The 24,822-nt window shown below is 40.9% G+C and overlaps 2 protein-coding genes across 7 annotated transcripts in view; both read left to right on the forward strand.

Annotated features, from left to right (window-relative positions):
- Tmod2 (tropomodulin 2) overlaps nt 1-9,497 on the forward strand; it is a 54,615-nt gene extending 45,118 nt beyond the window's left edge. For 3 of the 5 annotated variants that reach the window (XM_074065953.1, XM_074065956.1, XM_074065954.1), the window contains 2 exons: nt 32-172; nt 1,899-9,497. In XM_074065953.1, the coding sequence (XP_073922054.1) occupies nt 32-172; nt 1,899-1,937 (180 nt within the window). In that variant the 3' untranslated portion in view covers nt 1,938-9,497. Of the gene's footprint in view, nt 1-31; nt 177-1,898 lie in introns of all 5 variants that reach the window. The other 2 variants (XM_074065955.1, XM_074065957.1) reach the window with 2 other exon arrangements.
- Nucleotides 9,498-18,899: 9,402 nt separating this feature from the next.
- Nucleotides 18,900-24,822, forward strand: part of Tmod3 (tropomodulin 3) — a 65,713-nt gene continuing 59,790 nt past the window's right edge. Inside the window, exon 1 of one of the 2 annotated variants that reach the window (XM_020162040.2) lies at nt 18,900-19,085. The gene's annotated coding sequence lies outside the window, so the exon portion shown is untranslated. The remainder of the gene's footprint in view (nt 19,086-24,822) is intronic. The other variant, XM_020162039.2, reaches the window with a different exon arrangement.

Raw genomic sequence — 24,822 nt, forward strand, 5'->3', positions numbered from 1 at the left:
TTTGTGTGTGTGTTCACGCACCTGCAAACAGAGGCAGCAGCTGGGAACAGCGGTGGAGATGGAAATTGCCCAGATGCTGGAGGAGAACTCACGGATACTCAAGTTTGGGTACCAGTTTACCAAGCAAGGGCCACGGACACGGGTGGCAGCTGCCATTACAAAGAATAATGACCTAGGTAAGGCAGCCACAATATTGCTGGTAACAACAGGAAGAGTATACAGAGCGTTCATTTCTCCACTTCAGTGACAACATCTCACAGAAACCATTCCATTGACCTTAGTGTCACTTCCTCCTTCACCAAAGTCACATTATTATTTGGGCATAGGAGTCCATGTGCTCCCTGGTTTGTAAGTTTCAATACAGCATTCCTTCAAGAGGAGCAGCTTGTTCTTTTTCTAGATAGCCTTTGCTTCTTGTTTGATTTCCTTTGTGTCTTTGTTTCTCCTTTACTTACTTCTTACATGTAGATTGTAATCTCTGTTATCTGCATCAGAAAATGGGCACCGGGACATGGAAATTCCCAGTTATGTTTGACTTGTGACTGTGACTTCTTTAGTACTTAGGTTTAAATGTGGGTAGGTCTGATCCTTTGGTGCCTCACGTATGAAATAAACAAATGGAACCACATTGTGAAGATTAAACTCAGAAGCAGCCTCTTCAGTTAGCCCCTTTTTAATTTTTCATGCTGCCACTCATTGCTGAGGATTCAAGCCGTTTCTTCTGTCAGGAGTAGATGAGGCATATCTGGGCACATCACAGTACAAAAGATTGGGAAGCCTTGGTCTGGGGACATCCCAGCCACCTGGAGCAGCATGGCAAAGGGACATAGAGGAGCCAAGAGTCCATTTTAAGCAGTCAGCAAGCCAAGAGCCAGCTTGAGTCACCAGCTTGAAATTTAGGGATAGTCCTTGGATAAGAAAACTGCTAGGTGTCCTCTTACAGATAGCTGGCCATGAAGGGATTCAGACAGTGGTCAGTATAGAAGCTGAAGGTTAGAATGGGAATGGGTAGGAGCAAGTAAAGGTTAGTGTCAAACTTCTGCCAAGACCCTGAGGCCTAGCCAAAGTGCTTCAAGACTTGAGACATCAAGAGGCTGGCGGGATATAGGACCATACTTAGTCAGGTCCACAGGGTGAGACCAATGGGCAACTCAGCACAGAGCTTTGGAAAAGGGTGGAGGCAGCACTCAGAAAGTCCTTTGAAAAGCACATTAGGTGTGGGATCAACTTCTTTGATCCCAAGTACCTGAGTTTGCTTGCTATCTGAATACACCTTTTCTGAAGGCTAATACTTAGTTTTGTTCTCTTTGTTTTGTTTTGAAAAAGGCCTTGCTGTATAGCCCAGGCTGGCCTGGAACTTGGAATCTTATTCCCTCAACTTCATGAGTGCTAGGATTACAGGTGTGAGCCACCACACATGGCACTTAAGAATTTTTATTTAGATGAAGTTTAGAGACTTTGAACTCTTTTTGTAGAAGTCTGGTCTTCAAGCCATAATGAAAATTAGTGGAATGTTAGCATTTTAACCTGGGGAGTTCATTAAAGCCAGTCTGTGGTTGAGTTGAACAGAAGCTGAGGAGATTTCCTGTGGATAAATGATCATAAAAATATGTAGAAGTTCACTGTTCTGGATTTTCTACTCCAAAGAGATGGGGAAGTTCTAACATTCATGTTCCCAACTATTAGACATAGCTTCATTGAAATGCAAATTCCTTCAGACCCTGGCTTATTTTGTCATTTCCATTTATTGCCATGATTAATTAAATACTGAAATTTAAGATAATTTGTATCCTCAAGTTGATAGGATTGCTATTCTGTGGTATTAATGTTATTTGTCTGGGATTTAAAGACTGCCTCTTCCTTCCATTTGTCTTTTTAAATCTTTTTTTCTTTCTCACCTAGTACGTAAGAAGAGAGTTGAAGGAGACCGAAGGTAAACTTCCATGAGAAGAGGTGAAGTTTCACCATGCAGCCATTTAAAACAAGACAGAAACTCTTCTCTTTCCCCATGGGACCACTGTATCAAAGGTCATTCATTTCCGTTAACCATACAACTAATTTGTTATTCTTTTTTTTTTAAGCACTACTAATTCCCCTGGGATTTTTAAATATATACAATTGTTTTACTTGCTTTTGGGCACCTTGGGCGACTTGCACAAGTGGACTGATACAGGTTTTAGACAGTGGCACGCTTTAACCACTTTCATATTATAGGGTTCTCTTGCTTTCTAATGAACTTTTTTAATCACTGAAAGGGATTTAGATATACAATATGTGTTTGTAACTGTGATTACATAGAGGCCTACCTCTGTTTACATGCATCGCTTTGAGTTAGGCTAACTACACTGGAAGTATTCTGCTTACCACATGAGAAGTTAGCATTGCCAATTTTTTACTGGGTGAGAAAATGTGACCAATTTAGCACAAATTCTCCCTTTGTTCCAGAAAAATCACTAAATGCATATGCCCAACTGGTTAAAGAGTGGACGTGTCATCTTCATAAAGAAAGACAGCATTATGACATTTTAACACACAGCATTAGAAGATAAGTATAAGCTGTTTATTAACCCACAAATATTCCTTCAAGCCAGGGCCACAAGTAGCAAAATGAATTAGCAGATCTCCCTCTACTGACTACTTAATACAAAATGAATCTTAAACATGACTCTTAAAAGGTAACATGACTCTTAAAGATATTGTAAAGTTATGCAGACACAATAAGAAAATTTTAAATTTTAGTAAGAGACAGAATTTTTAAATAGTACATTCCTAAATAAAACAATAGTAATTGTACTTTAATCAAGGTTGCCTGATACACATAATTGCTTTAGTTTGATAAGTTTTGAAACCATTTATTGCTTTATCTTTATTGTAACAAGATCACAGTGTAAAATGTAAGCATCCAGGTTAGTTATACAGATTCTGTCCACCTGGCATGATCTGTCCAGACATTTACAGATATCAGGAAGAAATGTGAATTATGACTTACCAAGATGTTTGTCATCTCAAAGACTGAGCCTATGAAAATACAACTGAGATGATGGAATGAATCTTTTAATATAAAGGTGTGACACAGTGCAGTGTGAAATTAAGGAAACAGGTGGTGGACGCCTTTGGCATCAGTCAGTATCCTGTCAGTGCCTGAGACTATAATGGATAACACTCTGATACTACCCAAAGGACCCCCCCCCCCTTCTCCCTTTTCCCCTCTTCCTTTCAACCCATTCTCTTCTTTTTTCTATAATTCTGAGCCTTTAAAGGTAACATAATTTGTGCTGATGACATTCACGTCTAAATCTAAAGAGATTGCTGACCTGGCAGATGGAGAGTCCAGTTCAGCCTATGTTTAATAGTAACTGAAGGTTCCTGAGTTACGTGATAGCAGTAAAACAAGTTAGTAGGACAACAATTACTATATTACACTATTTAGATTATAAAGCACATGGTATCTGGTTATAAGGACTCACATCTGTGTCTCTGAAGTCCTTCAAAACATCTTATTTTCTTGAGCATTGTTTATATTCTTGAGGATACAAGAAGCAGAACATTTTGATACTTTTGGAGCTCTTTCCAAATCCTTTAGTTAGTTTACTACTATGTCGCAGATTTGTCCTCTTCTCTTACCCATTTAGGTGTGGCACGTTGGAGCCAACTTGTAACGACTTGCTGATGGCTCAGTTTTACAGAACTTTACAAACAAGTTGCTCAACAGCTTTTAGTTATCAAAAATTAAATGATATTCAAGTACAATTGAATAAGATACATTAAAGACAGAAGTATTAAATACTGTGACTACTACATTTTACTGTTTCCTGTGCTTTTAAGATAATTTACATCTGTTGTGTCTATGTGGAGGAAACACTACCTGCAGGCTCTTCCCAACTCTTATCTTCAGAACTTCTTTAGTAACTTGAGATTGGCCATGGTGGGGAAGGATACCTTAGAAATTAGCCTGGTACCTTTCTTCCCTTTCAACTGTTAGCTGGTAAACAGGCACAAGCATACCACTGGTGAAATGTATGTAGTTTATAAACTATGTATCTTTTAGTTACCTTGTTGTGAAAAGGAGGACCAGTTCTCTTAAGTATCTATCCTCCTATGTCTTTGAGTTTGTTACAGACTTCTTTAAGTGCTGAGTTTCTGACATGCCTCTTCAAGTAAGCCTTTTTCCTTTTCTCATTCACTCGCTTGCCTTTGTCCCTAAGACATCTTGACCTCGTAGAGTATTCCCTGTAGCCCCACATTATGGACCATGGGCTAAAGCAATTATTGATAAGCCCTAGCAAAAAGCAAGAAAAAAAATCAGATTTGGATCATGGCTGTTTCTTTTCTACAAGTAGTTGTTGATAGCATTAAAGGCAAGATAATAGGACATCAAAAATATAGCACTGTTTTTAACTCATACAATAGTTGGGTCATATAGTAGAGTCTGTAAGATTAAATATTTATTACTGATCAGTTTCACTTACTATTAACTGTATTTTAAAGTAGCCTGATAGGTGACATTTCTATGAGTATGTACATACTGAAGATAGCTATTAGAAGGTAAACATACATTTTGAGGAACCTATCAAATCATTTAATTAGCCTAAGCCGTCATCTCCCATTGGCCTAAAATGGTCACAGTTAATCCCTCACTGTCCATCATGATGAGACATATGTATATAAAATATTTTTATATGTGTACGTTTTGCTAGAGATGCTGAGATATTTGGTGATACGTGGACAACTGATTGAAGGAAAAGCCATCTCCCTTCCCCAATTATACTTGTTCAGGGCCACGTTAAGTGTAAAGTCGCTCACCTTAACTTGAGGGTTCCTGTTACCAATGCCTGTCACAGCAAATGTGGAAGATGACTTTTAGGAGATAAAATTTTCAAGTCTAGAAATCATGATTAGTCTAGCACAACATTTCCCCACCTACCTAACATGTCTGGTAGAAGCACCTTTATCCTCCTCAGCACTGAAATCCTTCCTTTCATCTTTGAGGGCATACTGTGAATGTATGGTGTGTCTGTGTGTGTGTGTGTCTGTGTGTGTGTTGTCAGATATCTGACTAGGTATGATGTGTGTGTGTGTCTGTGTGTGTGTGTCTGTGTGTGTCTGTGTCTGTGTCTGTGTGTCTATGTGTGTGTTGTCAGATATCTGACTAGGTATTTGACTACATCTGGACAACTGATTGAAGGGAGATGCTTTCTCCCCAGCTCCACTTCCCTTCCCTAGAGTTCCTACAGGCCCAGGTTAAGTGTGAAATTACTCCATGGAGAATGCATTAATATCACCAATCACTGTATTTCATGGCTCTGTGGAGGATGATTCTTAGGAAATAAGTATTAGAAGCCTAGAAGTCATTTAATTGTTTCAGCACCAAATCTTCCCATCTTCCTAAAGTACATAGCATTCCATCCTCACCAACATGATGAAGTAAGTCCTTTTACTTCCATCAGAGTACAGTATATATAAATATTTTTGTACATAAAGATAACCAAATACTGTATTAGATATTTGGCTACACCTGGACCACTATTGAAGGGAGACACTCTCTCCCAACCTTGCTTCCCTTGCCCCTCTCAGGGTTGTTGTGGGCCAGGTTAGGCAGAGAATCACAAGCCTAGAGGGGCATGTGCAGCCCACCCATCATATAGCACACAGCTCATCTTCCAATAAAAGCCCATTTCCATGGAAAAATTCAGAATCATCCCTGTGCCTGTACTCCTTAAACCAATTTCCTTAATGGAAGACTGGCACAACAGACCAACAGAACAGCTGCTTCTCTTCCATATGGAAATGTAGCCCCCAGAGGGGCATCAGCATTAGGGAAGCCACTGTGTTCCAAATAACTGCCATGAGAACGTTTTTGTTGCTTAAAACTTAAAGCTGATGTGAAGCATCAGCAGGCTTTCATATTAAGATAGTTCTGTGGAGTTCACAAGCATTTCCTTTGTCATGGGTATGATATACTCAGCCCTCTCCTAGACACTGTGAAGGAGACAGAGGAAGCATAAGAATTTGGAATTGATACAACTTTATACGTGCTTCAGGGTTTGTGAGGTAGAATGAATGCCTTTGTGCAAAATAGACACCATCGTTAGCTCAAGTCTTGATAGCATCAGGAGAAAGGGGCATGGGGCAGGAAGGTATGTATGCTAGCCTCTGTGATATGTTACCAGTCCTGGATAGAACTGTTTTTGGAGTCCAGTTTTAAGTCATGATCCTGAAGTTTCCTTCCCTCTTCCACTACTGATGAAGTAATCACTGTTTCTATTTCAATGAGCAGAGAACAAAAAGGAAATGCCCTAGCTCTGCCTTCCACTAGTAATTTCTCTTTAACTCCCCTATTACCCCTCATTTCAAATATATCTGCTCCCCACACCATCTGCTAAATTATAGGACCACAAAGTTATAGGACACAAAGGAGAGGTGTGGGAGAGCTTGAAAGCCTCATGCGGAGCCCATGGATAGAAATTGTATGGTCAGCCTCCTGGAACTAACTGACCAGAGAAAAGTGCCCGAGACAATGCAGTCATTGTTCTCTTGCTCCCCAATTCTACACCTGATTGGATTTTTCTTTGTGGCTCAGGAGTTTAGTACAGTTGAGGGACTGGTTGAGACGGTGAAGGAAGATAGGAAGTTAAGACTTAAATTTGTTCGATGGCAGAACTGAGCTCTGCTTAGCTTCTGTCTTTCCCACCTGCCTACAACAGCAATGATGGAATACTCAGTAGACAGATGGAGGAGATGCAAGTTTTAAATTTGTATCCTGACTCTGGGTACTGTTCTAGGACCTATACATGTATCCGAGGTTGTGCATGTGTGGGATACATTGTTGACCTGGGAGAGGGTGAAGGAGGGGATGAAGGCATGCGTAGAAATGAGTACTCAGCTAACCAGACTTTTCTCTGATATACATGGTAGTCATTCTGAGCACATTGGCTCAGCTAGTTGGTATGGTGAAAGGATACCATACTAACAAATTTAGAGACTGAATCCTAATCCCGTCACCAACACTTAGCAGGTGTATGATCATGGGCAATTCATTCAATTGCCTGCCAATTATAGACTATATAGGGGGAAGAGCACTGGATTTGGAGTCAAGAAACCTGGACACTTGGCTCCACATTTTCTTAGCTGGGTGATTTTGGGCAAGCCACTTGGTCAAGCCTAAGGTTCCCAGCTATAAAATGGGAATATCTTCACTAACTACCTCACAGAATTATGATGAGAAAATAGCATCAGATAATTGGATGAAAACACTTATAAACTGGAAAGTGCTTTACAAAAGCAGAAGATCATTTTCATACCAACTCACTAATGTTTTCCACTGCCTCTTGAGTCTGTTTTATTTTAACCAAAAATTATATCTTCCACATCTTTTGGAGTCAGGGGAATTGAAGCATGGGTATGATGTAAGGAACTAGAATTATTTTACTTTCAACATAAAGGTGAGAGAGGTGGTTGATGATGGCAGTGGTTGTATACCAGGAATTTAAATGCCAGGGCATTTTCCTGGATCTCTTGGACTGTACTCTGGGAAATGGTCACAATCCTTGTAGACAGAAGCAAGCAGTGACTAAGAATGGAGGGGAGAGTCTGGGGCACTACTGCCTTCCTATCACCACAAGTGGTAGGGGAGGCTAAGATGTAAGGTAGCGCTGGAGGCTTAGGACAGATTATCCTTAGGGCTCACCTGGCAGCCATGCAACAGGTACTAGGGAAGGTGAGAGAGTCCCGCTATAATGAGATCAGCTTTCTGGGGTAGCGGCTACCTATCACCAGCAACCTCAGCCCTGGTCAGCATTATCTCTGCTAAGAAAGAAATTGAAGCACCATCCCACCAGACTATCAGAAGCACTTGGAGGCAGGGTCTGGGTCTCATTCATCTGTGTCTTTAATACCATCTAGTAAGGTGCCTTGCACATAGTAGGTGCTTAATAAACACTACTTGAACTTAGTTGTCCTCCAGCCCTACAAGAGTTATGCTCCATTTGCAACCATGTGATATTTTTGGAAAACAATGCTGACTTGGATGCCAGCTGTGTGTGACACTGGGCAAGACTCTCCGTATCTTGTCTTCATTTCATCGGTAAAAGGAAGCAAGTGGATTTCATGCTCTCTAAGGTCCCTGCCACCTCCCAAACTTTACAACCTTGTGATTCTGAACTGTCCCCATTCCCTGGGAATGTGGGTGGGTACTGCCCGCACTGCAGCTCCGTTTTTATCCAGAAGACTGTGTTCAGGGAGAAGATAAGACCATTGTGAAGATAGTTATTTGTTCCTCCTCAGCAGCTTTTAATGTCTGCAGTTCTGAATAAGCTACTTTTAGAAAGGGTGTTTTAGGTCTGGGGATCTTGTTCAGTGGTAGAGTGTTTGCCAGGCACATGCAGGTTCCATCCCAGCACTGCAATGCAAAAAATTTTTTAAAAATAATTTTTAAAGGCAAAACCTCCAGAAAGGATATTTGAAAATATTTAATATTTTTGAACCTAAGGACAGTGAAAATGAAAAGAAGGAAATAGAGCACAGTTAACATAGCATGTGTTTTGCAGGCTTTTATTTAAAATTCATGTGTCTGTGTTTCAAAGCACATATTGACTGGGTAGCAGAGAGAATCGCATCAGAAATGAACTGTGCAGGATTTAGAACTTTTATGGATACACTCTAAATGTGGAGAGATAGGAATTGACTGTACACTGAAATGAGATGGATACAAAATACACTTTCTGATTAATTTTATTTTAGTACCAAATGGTGCCAGTGACAATCTTTAGTTAAGAAAGAAATTATTCTAACCTAAAATTTTTATCTCTGCCATTTTGTTTTTAAGGAAAAAATTCTATATACATGGAAAATTATATTTTAATTAGGCCTTTTATCTTAATTCTGTTGCATTTTTTCCAGGAAAATGAATAAACAACATTTTTCATTGCATTAAAAAATGTAAAATACTTGCATGTCACCAATCTGTAATATCTTACCAGTTCAAATGCCTGTAATGTATGACCTGATGTGTATTGTTATGTGTATTATTTAAAGAAAATAAGGGAAATAGTACTTTTGTAGACTATTTAAATTTATATTAGTAACATTTGTTTGACTAAGCAGTTATTGATAAGTCCACATGGTTTCATTTTGCATTTGAAACTTTTTGATCAAAGCTACGCAGTTGGTTAATTCATTAGGGAATTAAAGATTAATTTGCTTTTTAAATGTGAAGTTGAACATTGTGTAGAAAGTAAAAGCGTAATAAAGAAAAATTTATGAAGTGTAAGATACTTTACCTTGGTGATAAGGACCCCCGTTGGCCCAAATAGGTGCAATTCTTGGCCCTTTGGAATTAGCCTCCCAGACCTATTGCTAAATGTAAACTGTTTTAATTAACCAAGATCTTCTTGCTCTCAGAGATATAATGTATTCATTTGTGTTGTGTCTGGAATGATATTTCTAAACAAAAATGTAAAGAGCATTGGAAATTAATAAACTTTAACAGTGAAAGTAAAGAGTGGTTTTATCTGGCCAATTTTTAGACAGAATGTCTCATCAAAGTAAAAGGTTGGTGGTGTGCTCTTACATTAGATGAACACATTTGCAGAAAGGACTATGAAGTGCCTTAACACAAAGATAAGAAGAACACACACCACAACACACACAGACACACACACACATTCTCTCTCTCTCTCTCTCTCTCTCACACACACACACACACACACACACACACACACACACACACACACACACACTAGACAACCACAAGTAGCCAGAGGCAGAAATGGGAACTTGTCAAAATTGCACACATTTGGTTAAATGGTTAAAATTTGTTAGAATAAATGGGAGCAGGAATATAGACAGCTGTGTGTGTGATTGTGTAATTATATATGTATTTTTCTTTTTGGCTCTTCTGAGAGTTTGCTAACTCTGAATGCTAAATATAATGGTTACTTAGTAAAGTTTTGATCTGGAAAAACTGTACTTCCTGCCTTCCTGCTGAACTCAGTCCAAGTTTCTGATCCCCAAACCTCATCATTTAGGCTGATGACAAGGCCTGAGAAGCAAAGAGGGCCTACATCTGATTCCTAGATTTGCTGTTCACATCTTCTCTCAGTGAAGGGGAAGGAAGTATGTTACTGTATTATTTTGTTAAATGTTCTCCTTCTCATCTATGACATTGTAATGAATAGGATCACATATAGGTACTCTAGGTCACACTTGACTGCTTTACTCTCCCTTCTATTAGTTATTTTGAATTTATGCAAATTATCTTGGCTCAATGTCTTCATCTGAAAAATAGTAATAACCATATAACTCCACAGTAGCACTGTTGTAGCCAGGCGCCAATGGCTCACGCCTATAATCCTAGCTACTCAGGAGGCAGAGATCAGCCCAGACAAAGAGTTCATGAGACCCTATTTCAAGAAAAACCATCACAAAAAAGGTTCAAACCCCAACACTGCAAAAAAAAGAAAAAAAAAACCAAAACACTGGACAAAGCCTGTCCTGCAGAAGGCACTTAGATATTGCTGTCCTAAATCCTAACCTAATATCCATGGATATTAATGGCAATATAATTCTTCATTATGCTGACAACATCAAGAATTTAAAGAGGGCCAAATGAATCTTATTCATTTTATCTTTTTTGCCTGCTCCCTTCTGGCAGGCAGGCCCTCCCTGTAACTCTAAGAAGTGAATACCACCAAGACAGCTGACTCAGGAGTGGCTCCTGACCCACCCTTTCATTTAATTCAGCTCCTTCTTACCAGTCTGGTCTTTGGACTTGTTAGTGCTTGCTCTGTTTTCTGGGTACCCTCTTTTGGATCTAACAGTCTGGCCTCTGAAGCAACACCTTGACTTTTCAGGTCTGTGTTGCGTTAGTCTTGACTTTGTTCTGGGTTGCCTTCCCTTTTATGGACTACTTGACAGTTCTGCCTTTTTCTGTGACTATAAGAAATGGCACCCCTGGCCAGGCACCTGTGGCTCATGTCTGTAATCCTAGCTACTCAGGAGGCTGAGATCAGGAGGATCACGGTTTAAGATAAGGTTGGGCAAATAGCTCTCAAGGCCCTATCTCAAAAACACCCAACACAAAAAATGGGGCTGGTGGAGTGGTTCAAGGTTTAAGCCCTGAGTTCAAGCCCCAGTACTGCCAAAAAAAAAGAAAAAATGGCACCCCATAACTCTATCTGTCCTGGCTACCAATTCACTGCCTAGTGTCACTAATCAAGGTATATGATCAAGGGACTATTCCACATGTCCCAGTGGGGGCAAATGTGTGTAGTGGCATGAGGTTGGGCTAGGCAATAGGTGGTACAGGAAAATCACCCAGGTGTATGACTCAGAAGGTGTGGAGGTGGAGAGGGGATTCTGGATTGATCAAGCAAAATTTTAGAAAAACGTATTGTGTACTTTAGTGGTCTGTAGGTGTGTGGAAGTGAAGGAGTGATCTCTAAAAGCTAGCGTGGATTCACTTAAAATAATGACAGGAAATCTTTAGCATAAGATCAGAAGAACACACTAGTTGGATTTCAACAATACTGACAGTCTTACAACTCCTCGAGAAGTGTAGGCTGCTGTACATAGTTGATTAGATGACTGGTCTGAACAGCCTTTTTTTGACTCTTGATTATAAATAAATGCTGATAAATGGAATAATTTCAACCAGAAAGACTTAGCCACCAACAAACTGTTTTCTAGGCACATCTTCATTAGCAGTGTATTAGTTATTTGTATGTAATACTGACAATACCAGAGGGTATTCACTGGGATGGATAAGCAATACTTTGTCAGATTCAGAATCTCTGAGCAGTATCAGGTACCAGTGGTCCATGCTTATAATCCTAGGTACTTAGGAGGCTGAAATTGGGAGGATTGCAGTTTGAGTCTAGCCCAGGCAAATAGTTTGAGAGACCCTATCTCCAAAATAGTCAGACCAAAATGGGCTGGAGGTGTGGCTCAAGTGGTAGAATGCCTGCTTTGCAAGTGGGAAGCCCTAAGTGATAGAGCACCTGCCTAGCAAGCATGAGGATCTGAGTTTAAGCCCCAGTACTGCCAAAAAAAAAAACCACATCAAAATCTCTGAGCAGACTGAATATAATCCTGTGTCTAACTGATAAAATTAGAAGTTATAGTACCACTTCCTACTTTATTTTTCAGTGCTGGGGATCAAACCCAGGGCCTCAAACTTGCTAAGCAAACATCCTCTACTGCTGAGCTATACCCCAACCCCATCAATTTCTACTTTTAATCTTAAAAGTCAACTACAAAAAGCTGGGACAGAAACAATATTACTTAACTTCCGTCTGCATGGATAAAGACCTTGGTGTTTTCATGGACTAACAGCTCACTGTAAATGTAAACAAGTGACTCTGCTGTCTAAAAGCCACCTCTGTCTTAAGAGGGATTAGACGGCCGTGGTATTTGGCCAAAGTCTACTCATTGGCCTTGGTGTGGACCTTAGCTTCTGGCATCCCAGCTGTAGTATGACTTCTTTCATCTTTTTACCTTGGCATGATTGGTGTTATTCTTGTATCTTATCAGTCAGCAGTGTCACTGATATGAACAAAATATGTTATTCATACTTGATATGTAAATATAACCATTTTCAGACACAGGTACACATTCTAGATGCAACCTGAGTAAAGATTATCTAAATTACCTGTTGAAATTCAATCAAAGTATAAACTTATATTAATAGATAGGTCAAAGGTTATAATAATTGTGGATTGTGAAAGGTTTTAGGTTCAAGGTCAATTAAAAACAATTCTTAAGAACTTTCGGATTGTGGGTGTGGCTCAAGTGATAGAGCACTTGTCCAGCAAGCGTGAAGCTCTGAGTTCAAACCCCAGGACCAACCAAACAAAACAAAACAAAAAGAACTTTCAGGTTGAGGCTGAGGAGTGTAGTTCAGTGATACAGCATGTGCCTAGCATGTATAAGGCTGGCATTGATTCCCAGCATCAAGAGAAGAGCTTTCAAGTGCATTAATAGAGAAATAAATTGACAGTTACTGCAAAATATAAAGAGGGATGCATTAATGAGGTAATTTAGGAAGAACAGTATATCTTTTTTGAGCCAATAAATGTTTATAAAAATTTAAATAATACGAGGAAAGATAAGAGGTTCTGTCATATCATAACTGATCTTTATAGAAATGTTTGGTGTGTCTAGTATTCATCATTTAAAAACCTGAATTTAATTCTTATTTAATCTAGGACATGAGTTGTATTCATCTGTTCACCTCTTTATGGTGACTATAGAAGAGTTGAGCTACTGGGGAGGCAGATATCAGGAAGATCGAGGTTTGAAACCAGCCTGGGCAAGTAGTTTGCAAGACCCTATCTTGAAACTACCCAACACACACACACACACACACACACACACAAAGGGCTGGTGGAGTGGCTCAAGTGGGTAGAGCACCTGCCTAGCAAGCATGAGGCCTGAGTTCAAAAACCCCAGTACCACCAAAAATAAAAAGAAGAGTTGAACAGCAGAAATTATTGTTCCTACACTAAATGCTAAACTTTTCAGCGCTAGCATCTTTAATATAATGAAGGCTAAGGATGTAACTCAGCAGTAAAGCACTTGCCTGTCATGCACAGAGTTCGGGCTTGATCTCTGGTGCTGCAAAAAACATAAATTAATAAAATTTGGGGAAGACATTTTCGGTGCATTTGTGCATTCCAGAAGTTTATTCTTTGATAGTGACATTTGTTATCAACCTTGGCCTCATCTGAGGGGTGATTTTGATTCTTGGCACTTTGGCATTTGGCTGAAATGTGTAGCAGGTGTAGCTCTAGAGGAGATGTAATAGGGTATGAAGATATGGGGAAAGACAAGATTAATTCCAGCTGATGACACAAGGGATGTTTGAGTAAAAAGCAGGCATTTTCTTGGGCTGTGAAATGTAAGGAGGTATTTAACTGGCAGAGACGGGGCTGATGGAGAAGAGCATTCCAGGCCCGACAGTTTTCTTGAATGCTCTCCATAAAATTGTTCACACCCAGACATAGTATCTGTCCTCTCTGATGCCTCCCCTCTGCTTTCACCAACTCCATGCCCCAGAATGAAATCCGTACATTTTTGTTCCAAGTGTATGTCTGTAGCTAAAATTTCCTCAGCTGTCCTATGAATTACATGTTTAAAAAATGCTTAAGTATAGCAAGGAAATTGTTTCCTAAAGGAACCCTTTGATACTGAGAGAATCGCCGCTGGTATTAATTTGCTGTGATGATTCAGTGTGATGCATGTTTTGTGAGTTGCTCTGGCTGGAGGTTACAAGATAACACTAATGAGAGCTTATAATACGGTAAGTGGAGTTGGAATGCATTTTATCCAACATTTTCACTCCAGCCAGACCTTGAAAACTAATAAGAACCATACCCTGTCCTCATTCAATTTTTTTTTTCTTTGCTCATGGTACTGAGGTTTAAACTCAGGACATCACACTGGGGATGTGGCTCAAGTGGTAGCGTGCCTACCTAGCTAACATGAGGCTCTGAGTTCAAACCCCAGTACCACCAAAATAAACAAATAAACTCAGGGCCTCCTACTTGCTGGACAGCTGCTCTATCACTTGAGCCAAATCTCCAATCCTTTTTACTTTAGGTACTTTTTGGAAAGTTCTTGAGTTTTTACCCAGGCTAGCCTGGACTGTCATCCTATTTATACTGGTAGTATGCTATCACACCCAGTTTATTAGTGAGATGGGATCTCACTAACTGTTTGCCTGGGCTGACCTTGAGCCTTAATCCTCCTGATCTCTGCCTCCCAAGTAGCTGGGATTTCAGCCATAAGCCACTGGGCCCTCATTCAAATATTTTACCTAAAGGACTCAGATTTGTTCCATTTAGTAGGTGGAACTTCAACTGTTTTCCATTATGTGCAGTGGGATTAAATGCAGGGGTCCCATACCACTTCCACTTCATCAGTGGGTAAGTCCCAGTCAGTGGGTAAGTCCTTGGTAACAAACACATCTGATTCTCTGTTACTTTTTGCTCACATTACGTATGTCAGCTCCCATATTGGGTTGAGGCTGTGATTCATGTACCTAAGAAAGACCCAGACAGAAGGACCAGGCACTGTCTAGAATACAGACGAGGAAAAGGGGAAGCACACCAGTGAGACACAGAAGTCCCTCTTCCAGTTCCACTCAGTACTACCACATTGTCACCTCCACTTGCATTTCACTGGGCAAAGCAAGATTCATGTTTCTAAGTTTTGTGTCTAAAGAAAGAAGGAAAAACTTGTCACGCGGTCATAGCCAAGCCTGAAAACATCTGCAGGGTTGCGGGTAGTCTCTTCTTTTAGAGGAGAACAAATATTTGGGAGCAATATTTCAATCTATCACCAGCATTTAATGGACTTACCTTTTCACTTATTTATGTAAGTATAATTTTCTTTTCCAAGAATTGTATTTTGTAGCCATTAGCTAAAAAGGGCAACTTATGAAGTATGATCCTTTTATTTTTATGTTTGAGGCATGGTCTCAATAGGTAGCCCAGGCTGGCCTCAAACTTGTGATCCTCCTGCCTTTGCCTGTGGAGTGCTGGGATCACAGGTGTGCATCAGCTAAGTATGATCCTTTTAAACAAGAATTCTGTCTCCGTTTCAAGGTGAGTTTCTCTGGATTTGTTCTGTGTAGTCAACCCTCTCATAGCTGGTGGTGTTTATATCTGCATCATATCCCTGTCTAGCATCTACAGGTGAGCCTTCTGGTTCAGTGTCCAAGATGAGAGCAGGTCACCAAAAAGGAGTCAGAATTTATCTACATATATTTATTGAATACCTACTGGGTGTCGGGTGGTAATGCAGATGCTAAGGACAGAGAGATAAACAACACACAGTTCTCACTGAACTTACACTAAATAAATGAGCAATGTGATATAACAAAAGTAAGAAAAGGCAAGAATGACAGGACAAGATCAGAAAACTTTCAGGGGTGACATTTGAACAGAACCTTCATTAAAAAGAGGGCATGGTGACTCATGCCTGTAATCCCAGCTACTCAGAAGGCAGAGAAAGGGAGGATAAGCAGTTTGAGGTAGGACTGGGAAAAAATGTGAGGCCCTCTTCCAAAAATAAGTCAAAAGATGCTGGAGGTATGACTCAAGTCTTAAGAGTGCCCGCCCAGCAAGTGCAAAGCCCTGAGTTCAAACCCTAGAACTGCCAATAAATAAACACGGACATGCACGGTGTGGGGAGGAGAAGCATCCTCCCATGTAGAGCCCCTCCCATGTTGTGGGGCTATAGTTGGCAGGAGGAAGGAAGCTTAGGGAGGCCAAGTGACTGGAGCAGTGAGAGTATGTGGTAGGACAGAAAACAGTCCTGTAAGGACTTGTGGGGTGATAACTTTGGATTTTATGCTGAACATGGTGGAAGCGATGAGTGGTTTGAAGCAGGAGGTTGATGTGATCAGACTTGTTTTTAAAAGATCATGCTGGGCGCTGGTACAGAGGACAGATTACAGCGGGAGTGGAGGGCGTGGGGAAGGTTCTGTTTTGTACCGCTTTATCCATTACTGCGCTGTTGCTCTGGCCACATCTGTGGTGTTTAAGTACATGGGTTAGGAGGTTCACGTCTGTAAGCCTGTGATCGAGAGATGAGTGTTAACTCACCTGAGGAAAATCCATGACCACGCAGTTTGTTTTAGAAAAAGGAACTAAAGATGCAAACGTTTATTAGGAAAAACTGACTAATTGTTAAAAGGAGAAAATACATTTAATGTATGCCGGATACCCCACATAGGAGGGTCAGGGAGAAAAAGTGTCAAAGATGAAACTGGTCAGGCATTGAATTAAAAGCCCTCTCTAACCAAAGAGTAAAGCAAAAGAAGCCATATTATAGAGGAAAGTCCTAAAAATAAACCATTTTCAAGATGTGGTGCAGGAGTTTGAACTCAGGGCCTGCACTTAAGTGCTCTGCCATTTGAGCCACACACTTCCAGCTTTAGTTATTTTTCAGATATAGCCTTGTACTTTTTGCTCAGGATGCACCTCAGACTGCAGTTCTCTTACCTATGCCTAAGGGATAGCTGGGATTACAGACATGCTCTGCCGTGCTGGACTCCTCTGATACTGCTACATTTTTTTTTGACCCAGACTGGCCTCAGGTCATGATTCTCCTATCTCCCCCTCCCAATAGCTGGGATTACAGGCATAAACCACTGCACCCAGCTGTTTGGCTTCTTAAGGAACTCCAGTTGGTCAGTTTCTTTGGGAGTAACATCCCAGAGATGGAGGAAATTCACAACAGAATTGCTGGTAAATCAGAATAAGTTAGGATACTAATGTAGGTAATAAAGAACTGTCAAAGAAATGCAAATATTTATTTCACCCATTTAGAGTACCTTCTCCCCTACAATGTCTTAGAAAATTGTTTTCATATTCCTTGGACATGGTCACACATTATTTTACTTTAAAGAATTTGATGAGATTTAGGAACTATCTTTTAGAAAGCTGCTCACTCCCAGAATATTTGAAAAATTGGTTCTTGCTATAGAAAATAAGGTTACATTGTAAGCATATATGTGAATGTTACAATGAAAGCTCCCTGCCCAACTAATAATATGCTAATAAAAAAAGAAAAAGAAAATAAGAGGTTATAGTCACAAGACTGAGAGTTGACTGTCTTCTCAGAGTATTTTCCATTTACAACAGTTTTTCCTGAAAACCCCAAATCATAAGTGATCTTCATTGCTGAAATTATGGGTAGCGGTTGTGCAAAATTCCAGAGTGTTTACCTGACCTTGGGTGCTTCCTGCTCCGAGGGGAAGAAGTTGATTCCAGGAGAGGTTTAACCATTAGGTGACTGTCTAGACTGGGTGCCGCTGCAATGTATCTGGAATAGGCACTCCTGTCTCTTCCTTAACTGCATGTTGAAAGGTGTGTCAACACCCACCATTACTCCTGGGGATGGTCTACTTCTTGAGCATCAGAACGGGAAAATTCCAGGGAGTGCCTAAGTGAGTGAATGGGAGGACATCTCTGTTCCCTCTCCTAGGAGCCCTGCACAAAAAACATCGATCAACCTAGGTCGCTGTCCCATTGCCCATGAAAGTATGCCCACTTCCCTGTCGTCACTCCCTACCACCTCAGTACCCTCTTTGAGCAGTCACTTCTGTTTTTTATTCCCACCCACATCAGTCCAACCCCCATTCATTGAAGCTGGATTGGGAGGATAGGATGGAGCAGAAACTGCCTGGTAGATAGATAGGGACGTGCCTAAGGAAATCACTAGGGTACTGTGCCCTGGAAGTGACAAACCCTGGTTGTTGGCCCTTGAGGGTCTTTTATTTGGCTTTTTATACTTAATTCTTACTTTTCACTGTATTACTTCTCTATCAATCTTTCAAGTTAAAAGAGCGGATGTCATGTCCTCACATTAGTAATTTAGGGTATGCACCTCTTTGCAAAACACCCAAGGCAAAAGGAAGTCCACTGCCAAACAGCCTCTGGATGGGATTTCAGGCTTCCAGAAGGTCCGGGGTAGGTATTTCCAAGAGTAGAAAGCATTGTCCCAGGGGTGAACAGGACCCAAGAACTTCATATGCATATAAGAAAATAAAATAATGAAATTCGATTAAAAAATGTTTTAAAGGGGGGGGGGAATAAGTAAAAGTAATGGAGTGAATTTGACCAAAGTACATTACATGCATGTATGGAAATATAACAATGAAACACCTTTGATTAATGTATGCTAATTTACAAAAAGAAGAAAAACCAAATATAAAGAAAAAAAAAAAAAACAAAGAAGCAAGCATTGTTTCAGGCTGGGTTTAGGCTTGGAGTTACAGCGGGTTCCAGCGCCCAGCGCATTGTAAAGACCGTGTGCGCGCGCGGAGCCGCGCCCTCCTCTTGTGGACTACAACTCCCAGGATGCCCCGTGGCCAGGAGTGCGCACGCACGTCGGAGGCGGAGAGGAACAGGCCGTGCCCACAGCGCGGTGGATCGGGGGAGTCACTGCGGGTGGATCCGGCAACTCCCTGGGAGGCAGGCGCAGCCGACTGGCGGGTGTTGAGAACCGAGCGGCGGCGAGCAGGCGGCAGGCAATTCCCGCGTGTCTGCAGGACCCCGGTGGCCGCAGCGGGCGCCAAGCAGGTAAGCTCAGCCCGGTGCTTTCCAGGAAGTCCGTCGCGGGCGCGGCAGGCAGTCGCACCAGCCATGGTGGCTGAGGAGGAGCGGCAGTGCGTGCAGCCGCCGGGCTCCACGGGCCCCTCTCGGGAAGCCGGGGGATGCTGGGTTGCCTGGGGCGTCCCGGCCACCGCGGGAGTCGTGGGGTGCGCTGGGCGTCGCCCGCCGGCCGAAGCACGCGAAACGCGAGTGGTTGATGAATCACTCGCGGCCCTGCCTCCTTGGGTTCGGGACCGGCCCCGGCCTCTGCGCCTCCCGCGGAGCTCGGCGAAACTCCTGCTCCCACCTGGGCGTCACTCGGGGACTCTCCTCTTAAAGGCTTGTGCTTGCTGCAAGCTGGAGGAAGAAAAAAAAAAAAAAAAAAAAGCCAAATTTACGGCACACCCTTCTGTGATTGAAATCCGGCTCGTCTTGCCGTGGTCCTTTTGATCTGTCTGTTCATCTGAGAATTAAGTCCTTGGCTGCCGTGCAGCCCAGCTGTGTCCAGCTGTGCAGTCTCAGCTGGTTTGTTTTGGGGACATGCGGGGTCGGTGTATTTTGGCTTCCAGGGCTTCGTGCATTTCCTTCGCATGCCTGTGTTCTCATTACAAACACAAATGGGAAACAGCAGCCGTTTCTTTCTTTCTTTCTTTTTTAATGTTTAGTTAAGAATCACATTTCCAACTTGCCCTTGGCTTCCCTTACAACCAAAAGTCATCCGGGAATGAGCACTGTAGTAAAAGTTATCACAGGAGGTCAGCTTAAACAGGAAATGAGCTTGTGGTGACCTAAGGTACTCATGTGAGGTCTTCCTGAGTTCGCAGCATTTTCACGCAGGTTTCTTTTTTCTGAGAATCCTTCTGATTAATTTTTTGGGTAGGTTAAATTGATTAATTGGCCTGTCAAAAAGATGTTAGGCTTTAGAGAAAGAGCTTTCCCCAGGCTCATTTACTCCTCTCGTTTCTTCTTCCTCGTCCTAAACACCTTTGAAATCTTATCACTTCTTCAAGAGTCCACAGTCATTAAGAGGTACTCATCCCTTTAACACATTCCTTCAAAAAGAACAAAAAGGGAAATAAAATTCGAGTTCCAGTATGTTCTAGCTTTTGTAGCTTTCTTACCTCTCAGGAAGTCTCCTTTGTTCATTTTTAGGATGAGGTTGCTGGCCAGATAACCCATGATTATCCCGGTCTTCTTTGATCTTTTTCTTTTCTTTCTTTCTTTTTTTTTTTTTTTTAATAGGACTTGGGCTTGAACTCAGTGTCTATCTTGAGCCACTCCACCAGCCCTTTTTTGTGATGGGTTTTTTCAAGATGGGGTCTTGTGAACTATTTGCCCCTGTTGGCTTCAAACCACCATTCTGATCTTTGCCTCCTGAGTAGCTGGGATTATAGGCGTGAGCTACTGGCTCCTGGCTGGTGTTTTCTTTTTGGCGGTGCTGGAGTTTGAACTCCAGGTCTTGCACTTCCTAGGCAAGCATGCTACCATTTGAGCCCACATCCCTCGCCCTTACCTTCTCTGGTTTTTAAAAGTTCATTTATTTTCTTTACTCAGGAAACCGATCACATATATCATTCCAAGCTCTGAGCTAGGTATGAAGGAACAAAACTGAGTTCTTTAGGATGCTACTCAATTTTCTTTAACCTTTGTGGTAGACCATTAGGCCACATTACTCTGTATTTAGTAACTTCACCTACAGTTATTAATTCAAATGGGATTAGGTCAAATCCCATTACAGTTATTAGTTTCACTACTGTAATCAAAGCTTTTTTTCAGGCTGGGATTGTAGCTCAGAAGGAGAGCGCTTGCCTAGCATGTGCACGGCCAGGTTCTGTCCCCAGCAACGCACACAAAGGATGAAGGAAAACATTTTTTTCAACTTCAGCTACTGGCTCATTTAAGTACAACACAGGTTCAGTACAAAAGAAGGGACCTGGGTGGTGGAAGGCTGGTGCTTATCAAACTTTATACCATGCATAAATCATCCAGGATCTTTCTGATAGTTTTGAAGTGGGGCCCTGGAATCGGCATATGTGATAGGTGTTGTTAGAGACCACACTTTGAATAACAGGAGTGGGGAGATTATTTTAAAGGTATTTTAAGGTGTTTATATTTTACTTTTTATTTTATTTACTGAGACTTGAACTCAGTGACTCACTCTTGCTGGGCAGATGCTCTACCATGTAAGCATATCCCCATCCCTTTTTTGCTTTAGTTATTTTTCAAGTAGGGTCTCAGTTTTTGCCTGGGGCTGTCCTTAAATAGGTATCCTCCTACCTATGCCTTTTGTGTGACTGGGTTTACAGTCTGATCTGGCCCTTAAGGTGTTTATAATGGGTATTTAAAGGCTGGTGCTGATAACTGTAACATTAGATACATATCCATGATTTTTCCAGTTCTCAATTATTGAAAAATAACCCTATGCAGTCCAACATAGATGCCTTCACAGTGTTTTCTCCTCTTGCCGTCCTTCCTTTTTTTCTATATCCTCTCAGATTTTTTGTCTCTCTTCTTCCATCTTCAGTTGTTTTCGTTCACATTAATTCAGTAGTTCATTAATTCGACAAGCATGTGTTGAATTAACGTGTTGAGCCCACTGTCTGGGTTCCTTATGTGAGACATTGCTCCTGTCTGGGAGCCTCCCTTCTTTGGCATTAGGGATGTGTACTTGTTTATAGTTGAGAGCACTTGCAGGAGCTGTTTGTAGGGAGTAAAAATATGTGGCAGGTGCTCACTCAGAAGGAGAGCTCTTTTCTCGTTGTACTGGTGGAAAACAGATGAAGTCAGTCTATTTTCCCACTTACTGGTTATCTTTGTCACCCAGGCTACTCCACTGTATACCGTAAGGGTGAATGTGACATAGCTTCCTAGAGTATAATGTATTTGGAATCTGAGATGAGCTGGGTACTAAAAATCAATTTGATTTGAGCAGTTTTATAGGGAGGGTGAGAGGTGGTAGGGATAGAAATATACCTGGATAGGGGGCTGGTGGAGTGGCTCAAGCAGCAGAGCACCTGCCTAGCAATTGTGGGGCCCTGAGTTCAAACCTTCAAACCCTAGTACCGCCAAAAACCGAAATATACCCGGATAGAGATCAACAGAGAGAAAGATGAAAGGGAAAGAAGACAGGGGAAGATGCAGTAAAACAGTAGGAGAAAGGGCTTTTAATAGGTTTTCTGTATCAGCGTGATGTACACTGTTGTTATTTAGGCTGTATTATTGTTTTAATGATTAAGTTAGCTGGAGAACTGTTTGTCATGCTTTTGAGTTCTTAAATTGAAATACTTTTTTTCTTTTGGTAGGACTGGGGTTGAAACTCAGGGCTTCTCATTTACAAAGTAAATGAGAAGTGCTCTACAACTTGAGCCACACCTCTAGTCCAGTTTTTTCTTGATTAGAGTAGTTGAGAGCATTATTCTCTAGGCTGTAGTGGTGACTAAAGCACTGTCACTACTGATGATTGACTTTCTTTGCTGACATTTGATTTCTGTGTCTTCTCAGTTTTACGTCAGACCTTTTAAAATCACAGTATAAAATCATGTTGACAAAAAAGTGATACAGAAAGCAGAAAATTCTACTGAATTTGTAAGTCCACTAGTCTATTAAGTACATATTAAAATTGTAAAGAGTCAAATTCAGTTTGCTATTTATGAAAAATTAAATATCTAAACATACATTCTTATATCTGTCTGTGTCTATAATCTATTAGGTTTTGTATAGTAATGAAAGAATAGAGGTTTAACTAATCCACAGTGGCAAGTGATCAAAAGTGCATGTGTGATATTCTATAATTTCATTTGAAACAAAATCATTAACCCATTTTGAAATGCAGTGCTACTCTGTCCTGTCCAGGCCATGTTGATCTTAGTTCCCTCAACCTACACCCAAACCCAGGGCCTTATACATGCTGGGCAAACACCCCTATTTATAATTTTTATTGAGGTATAATTAATATTCTGTAGATACACATCTCTTAAGTATCCAGTTCCTGGAGTTCTGATAATTTTATATGCTGTGACTTCTACCAAAACAGAATAGATGCTTTTTTTTTTTCAAATCAACCTAGATAGTTATCATGTGCTAATCGTCTATACAATATCTGATTTTTATGAAGTATTTGTTCAAGTCCTTTGCCTCTTTTTTCATTGAGTCATTCATTAATTGTTTGTACGATTCTTTTTTTTTTCTTTCAATTTGTTTCCTATGGCAGATTACAGGACACTCAGTTTGCCTGAGGATTTTGTGTGTGTGTGTGTGTGTGTGTGTGTGTGTGTGTGTGTGTGTGTGTGTGTGTGTGTGTGTTACTGGGGCTTGAACTCAGGGCCTCACTGAGCTTGCACTCTGCCATTAATCACTCTGTCAGCCCTTCCAGTCCATTTTAGTCTAGTTATTTTGGGGATGAGGATCTCTTGAACTATTTGCCTGGGCTGGCCTTGAATTGAATTACAGACAGTACTTCCAGTCTCAGCCTTCCGAGTAGCTGTGGATGAGGATCTCTTGAACTATTTGCCTGGGCTGGCCTTGAATTGAATTACAGACAGTACTTCCAGTCTCAGTCTTCCGAGTAGCTGTGATTACAGGCGTGAGCTACCAGCTAAAATTATGTTTTGTGTTACAATGTGAGATAGGTTTGCTTTATCTCCATAGGGATATCTAGTTCTAGGAACATAGATTAAAAAGATAGAAAAAACCAAAAGACAAAAAACTCCTTTCTCCATCAAATTGATGGGGCATCTTAGTTGAAAATCAACTGAGCTACTTTGTATTTTAGTTATGCTTAAGAAACTGGATCCTGAAAAAAAACTTGTATGCACCGCTCTCTGATTGCTACTAGACTGAGATTGACCAGGAGCTAATTGTCATATATTTTCTGATGGAGGGTTAATTGTGATTTTGAATTTTAAATAGCTTTTCTGTGGGATGAGTTAATGGAGACTATCTCATTTTAGCTGCCTTTGCCCTTGCCTTTTAAGTTAGGCACATTTTGGGGAGAGGGAAGGAAGTTTAAGCCTAGAGAGAGATCACTGCCCATTCCAATCCTTCAGGGCCTTCAATTCCTGAATATGCTTTTTAATATATCCTTTTTAAGGAAACCAGTTTGTTATCTTTTTCTTCTAGGTTTTATTTACTGATAACACAGTAAAATAGCAATATTTTCAAAAGTATGCCACCTCAACTTCATTAATCTAATGTAATTCTTTTCATTTGTCCTCATTCTCTTTAGGCCTCATTCACCCCTACACCTATTTTGGCAAGGTTGTACTTACTGTGTACATGTTATTTTTTTGTTCAGAGATTGAGTTGTAATGTGAATGCTGTCTTTAGATAGACCACCTGTGTAAGACTGGAAATGGAGAAGAGATGACTCAGGGACTTGAATCCCAAAGCTTAGCTAAAATAACTAAGCTTTTAAGAGACCAGGTTACCATTCTCTGGAAATGCAGGACTTTGGTTTCCTTATTCATCCTCATTCTCATATCCTGTCTCTCTAATATTTAACAACTGACTGAAATATAGTTTGCATACCATACAATTCACCCACTTAAAGTATGTGTTTTAGTGGATTTTAGTGTATTTACGGAGTTGTGCAACCATTACTGCAGTCTACTTTAGAACATTTTCATCACACTGTAAAGAAACCCTTTACCCAATTAGCAGTCACTGTCTACTTCCTCCCAGCCCTGGGCAACCACTAATTACCGTCTTTGTGGATTTGTCCATTCTG

The sequence above is a fragment of the Castor canadensis genome, chromosome 2, assembly GCF_047511655.1.
Source record: "Castor canadensis chromosome 2, mCasCan1.hap1v2, whole genome shotgun sequence".
Classification (NCBI taxonomy): domain Eukaryota; kingdom Metazoa; phylum Chordata; class Mammalia; order Rodentia; family Castoridae; genus Castor; species Castor canadensis.